At 45.8% G+C, this 6,308-nt stretch overlaps 1 protein-coding gene across 1 annotated transcript; it reads left to right on the forward strand.

The window, feature by feature from the left end:
• The first annotated feature begins 2,648 nt into the window (after positions 1-2,648).
• Positions 2,649-5,730, forward strand: LOC123083289 (chaperone protein ClpB1-like). The gene is made up of 6 exons (XM_044505364.1): positions 2,649-3,687; positions 4,107-4,225; positions 4,338-4,678; positions 4,759-5,029; positions 5,108-5,305; positions 5,391-5,730. Exons 1-6 carry the CDS (start codon positions 2,868-2,870, stop codon positions 5,571-5,573), a joined length of 1,932 nt encoding a protein of 643 aa, XP_044361299.1. The 5' UTR covers positions 2,649-2,867; the 3' UTR covers positions 5,574-5,730.
• Positions 5,731-6,308: the final 578 nt, after the last annotated feature.

Below are 6,308 nucleotides of genomic sequence, written 5' to 3' on the forward strand. Positions count from 1 at the left end.
GGAACAATAAAAAATTATAGATACGTTGTAGACGTATCATAGAGTTCCAGCAGGGATGTGGCGTTGCAGTGAGGGTGGTGGAGCAATGACGAAGGCAAGAAAGAAAGAAGGAGAGAAAATGGGAAGAATGGAGGTGTGGGTTCCGGAAAGGATCTTGGATGGGGGAGTGTCGGAGTCCTACGTGTGTGATGTCCTTACTCAAGCAGACCTCCCCCACATATGTCTTTGGTTTGCGGGAGAAAACACGTCCGCACCATCCTGCGAACCAATATAGACCTACGTTAGATGGCTTCCATAGTCTGGAGGATGTAGACGCTTTGTAGGTTGGCCTTGGAGATGCCCTATCCTGACAGATAATGGTTCGGCTCCCATATCATCATATTGCTCATGCTGCGTCCATGCTTCCTCATATCTGAAATCAAAAGCTTTATTCCTTTCATTAGTAGCATGTGCCGCTGAGACATGGATTAACAACGCATCATGGTTTGATTCTTCGTTAATGATGTGTTCAATGGAAGTCTCATGGAACAAGCTCATGAACTCATCGTTGCACGTTGCACGGTCCAAGCCACCTGAGTAGTCTCTTCCCTATCTCTCTTGTTATCCCGTGTAAATGAATAACCTGAGAAGCTGAGATCCACAAGGCTGCTGTCAGCCAAGCACTCTCGAAAATCTTCCATTTTCATGAACAATCTCGGGTTCCCTCCTTTTGGCTCTGTTTGGAAAAAAAATCTCCTTAGAGTCGCATGCACTCAACCATGGTAGATTATCTTGTCTCCTCAGGTACTGGATATCATTCCCCGTTTTGGGCATCTACTCAGTCCAAGGTTCCTTGTAGATTCCAGTGAATCTCCATGAGTTGCCCTCAAATGAATTCTCAACATCCAAGTAGAACTAACACCATGGCCTCAAAGTTACTTGCACATTATCTCTCCACCACATAGCTAATCCACCACTCTGACCCACAATATCTATAGTTGCACCTTGTCTAAAATCCATACTCCATCTCAACCTTTCCATTACTCTGGACCGTTTCTTTGTCAGACTCTAAAACACCACCGTTGGGTTGTAAGACCATATCAGGTCCCTAAGTTCGTTAACTATCATGTCCGACCCCAGTCCCCGACAGTTCCAGGCAAGGACATTCATTGCTCTCGGCGGCCCTCACCACAAGGTCTGCTGCTTCATTGTCCTTTTCTGAGATACATTCAAAGACCAACATTTTCTGTCATTTATCGCCAATGAATGCGTCATGATGAATCTGCCTATCTAGATCACCTTTGGCCACCAACAGCTATTTCGGGCCCCTCTTTCTCTTTGTGTGAGTTGGTGGGTGGGTAGCCCTCTGCATAGCCCTCTCTAAAGCATGATGATTCAGAGGGCGCGGCAAGAAGACCTTCCCCACTGTCGCCCATCTGGTGACCTTGAGCATAGTTGGACTAGGGTTTACAAAAAGACGAACCCCATCTCCTCCCATCCTTGCCGAGAGCGCACCTGCCTCCTCTGACGCTTTCACATTCACCGAAGATTGAGATGACCACTTGCTTGTGCTAGCGCCGGTTGTTTTTGCGGGAGTACTACCCTTCAGAGACGCCATAGCAGCACAGCCAAGACGCTCAAACACCGAATCCGGCCGAGGAGAGAGGAGAAAGCAGTTGCTTCCCTCACGTCGTCGGCGCCACCCCCGCTGAAATCCTAACCCTAGCCTTCCAGTCGCGAACACGATCGCCTCCTGTATGCTCAGGGTTTTGCGTGGTTGGAGCCTCACGACTCATGATGTCCTTTTTTGTGCATGTACTCTTACTCTGCGTATGAGATTAGGGTCAAGTCAAACTCTACTAAGTTTGACCAAATTTATATTAAAAAATATAAACATCTACAATACCAAATATATATGGTATGAAACTACATTTCCTAATGAATCTAGCAATATTAATTTGGTATTGTGAATGTTAATATTTTTTTCTATAACTTTGGTCAAAGTAGAGATACTTTAACTTCGGACAAAACTTACATATAGACTAAAAAGGACCGGAGAGTTGAAATACTTTTTTCTTTAAACTTTTTCTATGTATAGGGCTGCAGTTTAGTCTGTGCGAGGTGAAATACCGACGGGGCGACTTAGGATGGTTGGGAAGGAACGAACGGCGGACTTTCCACACACACACACACACACACACACACACACACACACACACACACACACACACACACACACAAGAAAACAGAAAAAAAATCCACATCCAATTTTCAATTCCAATTCCAATTTGCAAGAGGATGTGGCAACAAGTCCATTGACCAACTCTTTGGCAATCTGTCTCTATTATCACATGCCGATAGTCTCAAAATTTAGCAAATAACACGCCTTCCTGCAATGCCATAGATTCAGCCATTAAAGGATCATTCACTCCCTGGAAAGGTTTGCTCCAAACTCCGAGCAATGAGGAGGACCATACCACCCGACCCACACCAACCTTAATCTCATCATCAAGGTTTAGAGGGTTTTTCGTCTGTGCGAGGTGAAATACCACGTGGACGAGAGGGCGACGTACGATTGTTGGAATAGTAACGGACGAAGAAACGCTCCGTACTTTTCCCCACACAAATCCACATCCAATTTCCGAGAGGTGGTCGTTCTCTTCTATATACCGAGACGGATTGGAAGAGATCTGTCGTATACTCATAAATACAGTACATCTTGCGGCACATCGGCAATACAGACAAGATATAGAGAGACACACGGCGATTAACGATCTTTGTGCTGCACCTGCACGTGGAATCGTATCGAAACGGATCGAACGCTTTTGTCGGCGCTTTCATATTCTTGTTCCTCACTTGCAGTTGGAGAGCTCGATCGTATAGTAGCTATGTCGTGGTCTTCCCCGGAAAGCATGCTCTTCGTCGGAGCATCGGCCGTTGCCAGCGCTGCTCTAGCCTGGGCAACGTGGACGTTGCTCGACGAGTTCAAGTACGACAAACGCCCTTCGGAAACAAACTACAACGAACTCATCGGCGTCAAGCCCCTGGACGCCACCGGCAGCCTCAGGACCTTGGATGCTACCACGACCGACCCCGTCATCGGCCGCGACGACGAGATTGACCGCGTCGTCTGCATCCTCTGCCGGCGCACGAAGAACTGCGCCGCGCTCGTCGGCGCCGCGGGGGTCGGCAAGACGGCCATCGTTGAGGGCCTCGCACAGCGCATCGCGGCCGGGAACGTCCCCGAGACGCTTGTCGGCGCACGCATCGTGGAGGTTGACATGGGGGCCATGATGGCCGGGACGCACTGGCGCGGCATGTTTGAGCAGCGCATCAAAGACGCCATCAAGGAGGCAGAGGAGGCGGAAGGCAAGGTCATCTTGTTCATCGACGAGATGCACATGGTCGTTGGCGCCGGCGGGCACAAGGGAGGCCCCATAGACGCCGCCAACATCCTCAAGCCGGCGCTGGCCCGCGGCCGCATTCGTTGCGTGGGCGCCACGACCTCCGAAGAGTATCAAAAATATGTTCAGACAGATGCCGCACTTGAGCGGCGGTTCCAGAAGGTTGTCGTCGAGGAGCCAAGTGTGCATGCAACCGTTGCCATCCTGCGAGGGCTGAAGCCAAGGTACCAAGAACACCATGGCCTGAAAATCCAGGACGATGCTCTTGTAGCCGCTGCACATCTCGCTGCCCGCTACATTACTGGTACCTATACATACATACTTCAAGAATTCAGTTTACTCTTAGAGTATCACTTAATTATACCCCCTCCGTATACAGAAATACTCTGATAAAGAGACTCAGAGAGTACTATATACTCCCACCATTTCTTTTTAGTCTGCATATAAGATATGATCAAAGTCAAACTTTATTAACTTTGACTATGTTTATAGAAAAGAATATCAAGATTCACAATATGAAATCAATACTCTTAGATGCATTATGAAATTGATTTTCATACCATATAGGTTTAGTATTGTAGATGTTGATATTTTGTTTTTACAAAGTTGGTCAAACTTTATAAAGTTTGACTTTGACCAAATCTTATATGCGGACTAAAAAGAAACGGGGAGAGTATATAATTGTTTATGTTGAAGATAATTGATGTATCTGATCATTGCCAGGCCGCAAATTCCCTGATAAAGCAATTGATCTTATGGATGAGGCATGCGCTACAATAAAGATGCACGCCGACAAACAAACGAGCCTGGAAATTGTTGTTGGCCCTGGACATGTAGCACGGGTAAGTCCTAATCATATCCGTGAATAATTAATTCCCATATGTAATTTGTTTTCGGGGAATTCCTGTATGCTTTCAATGTGTTGTGTTCTTCACATCTAAAATTCATTTGAAGGTTGTGAGCCGATGGACTAAAATCCCTCTCGCTACACTTGACCAAGAGGAGAACGAGAAGTTGATCCACCTTGCGAAAAAATTGCATGAGCGTGTTATTGGCCAGGATGAAGTTGTTAATTTGGTTGCGCAAGCAGTCCTACGTTCTAGGCTCGGATTTGGACAAATCGGACAACCGATAAGTGCATTCCTCTTTTTGGGCCCGATTGGCGTCGGAAAGACAGAACTTGCTAAAGCCCTCGCTGAGAAGATATTTGACAACGAGAAGGCATTGATTCGCTTTGATATGTCGGAATATGCTGATAGTGGATCTGTGTCACGTCTCACCGGAGGATCTCGAAGGTTTGATTCTTAAACTTGATATACACTTTTTGTTTCTAGGCACACACATATCTCAAATAACAAAATTTGATTTTCTAAAGCTATGAAGAATATGGACAACTCACCGAGAAAGTCAAGAGGCTCCCATATAGTGTTATCCTTTTCGACCAAGTGGATAAAGCAAATGCCTCGGTATTCAAGGTTTTTCACCAGCTGCTCGACGATGCTATGTTGACCGATGGCAAAGGGCAAGTTGTAGATTTCAAGAACACTATCGTCATTATGACCTCAAATATAGGAGCAGAGCACCTACCGTCGAGAATTATGGGCGAAAATACAATCAAATCTGGAAGAGATCTCCTCATGAATCAGGTTTGTGAATCCCAACTATTCTTGTAACGTCCTCGATTGGCAAGTCAATGATCATCTTATATACACTTGTTCATGCAGGTTAAGAAGCGCTTTAAGCCTGAACTTATCAATAGACTAAATAAGGTTGTGATATTCGAGCCACTTTCACACGATGAATTGAGGAAGATTGTGAAAATCCAGATAAATAATGTCATTTCGACAGTAGCTTCCAAGGGTGTCGCTGTACATGCAACTGATGCGGCCCTAGACGTCATCCTGTCAGAATCACATGACCCGGTGAGTATATATACAGTAGCTTTTTTTCATAACCATCACAAGATGTCGATCCATTGTCCAGTTTTTAACGCTTCAACGCCCGTAGGTGGACGGCGCAAGGCCCATTAGAAGGTGGGTGCAGAATCACGTGACCACGATTCTCTCGGACATGCTGGTCGACGGAGAAGCCTGTGCTGGCTCGACAATCTCCATCGATGCTGCCGCTGACGATAAGAGGGGGCTAACGTTCCAAGTGCTGAAGAAGCAGCAGGAGTTGGCAGATCAATGAGATGATTTTGGCCGTTGTCACTCACATGATAGATAAAGGAAGATGCATGCTTACATAATGCATAGGCATGTAATGTACACAGAGGTGATCATATCTTGTAGTAAAGGGTTAATGAATGTAACGACAAGTGCGTACGGGTGTTTGTTGTTTCTTTGTTTGATTGTTTTTTCTTCTTTAACTTTCAATATGTATAAACAAGTTACTATTTCTTTTCACAAAAAATATGGATTTTTCTGGAATTTCTCAGCAGAGCGCACACCGGGTGGAGCACTCCAAGTATAATTAAAACTTGTAACTTAAGGACAATGTCAGTTTCAACACTAAGATGTAAGGATTATTACAAATTAGAATCCAGACGCACAACTTTTACACACTAAATTCTTTTCAACAAAATAATGACTCGTCGAGCACAAACCATAGTACTCAGATAAGATCAGCGGCCCGGGAACAAACATAAATATTGATTCCTCTTCTTCACACCCTTGTCCTCACCGTGGAAGTTACCGGTGGAACCGACAATACTCGGTGATGAGAACATCGACCTGCAGGATCCAATAGGGCCCCTCGTCTTCCCTTCCCATTGGTGGTGACTCTTAACACACCGTCTACACTTCTGGAATTTCCTTATACGCCGGGTGGCAGGCTCTTCGCTGAGAGCTAAAACACATGCGCTCGGCAAACTAATAGACGCCGAGAGTACCTCTCGGCAACAGGGGCATCTCGGCAAACACATGA

The sequence above is a fragment of the Triticum aestivum genome, chromosome 4A (assembly GCF_018294505.1).
Source record: "Triticum aestivum cultivar Chinese Spring chromosome 4A, IWGSC CS RefSeq v2.1, whole genome shotgun sequence".
Classification (NCBI taxonomy): Eukaryota; Viridiplantae; Streptophyta; class Magnoliopsida; order Poales; family Poaceae; genus Triticum; species Triticum aestivum.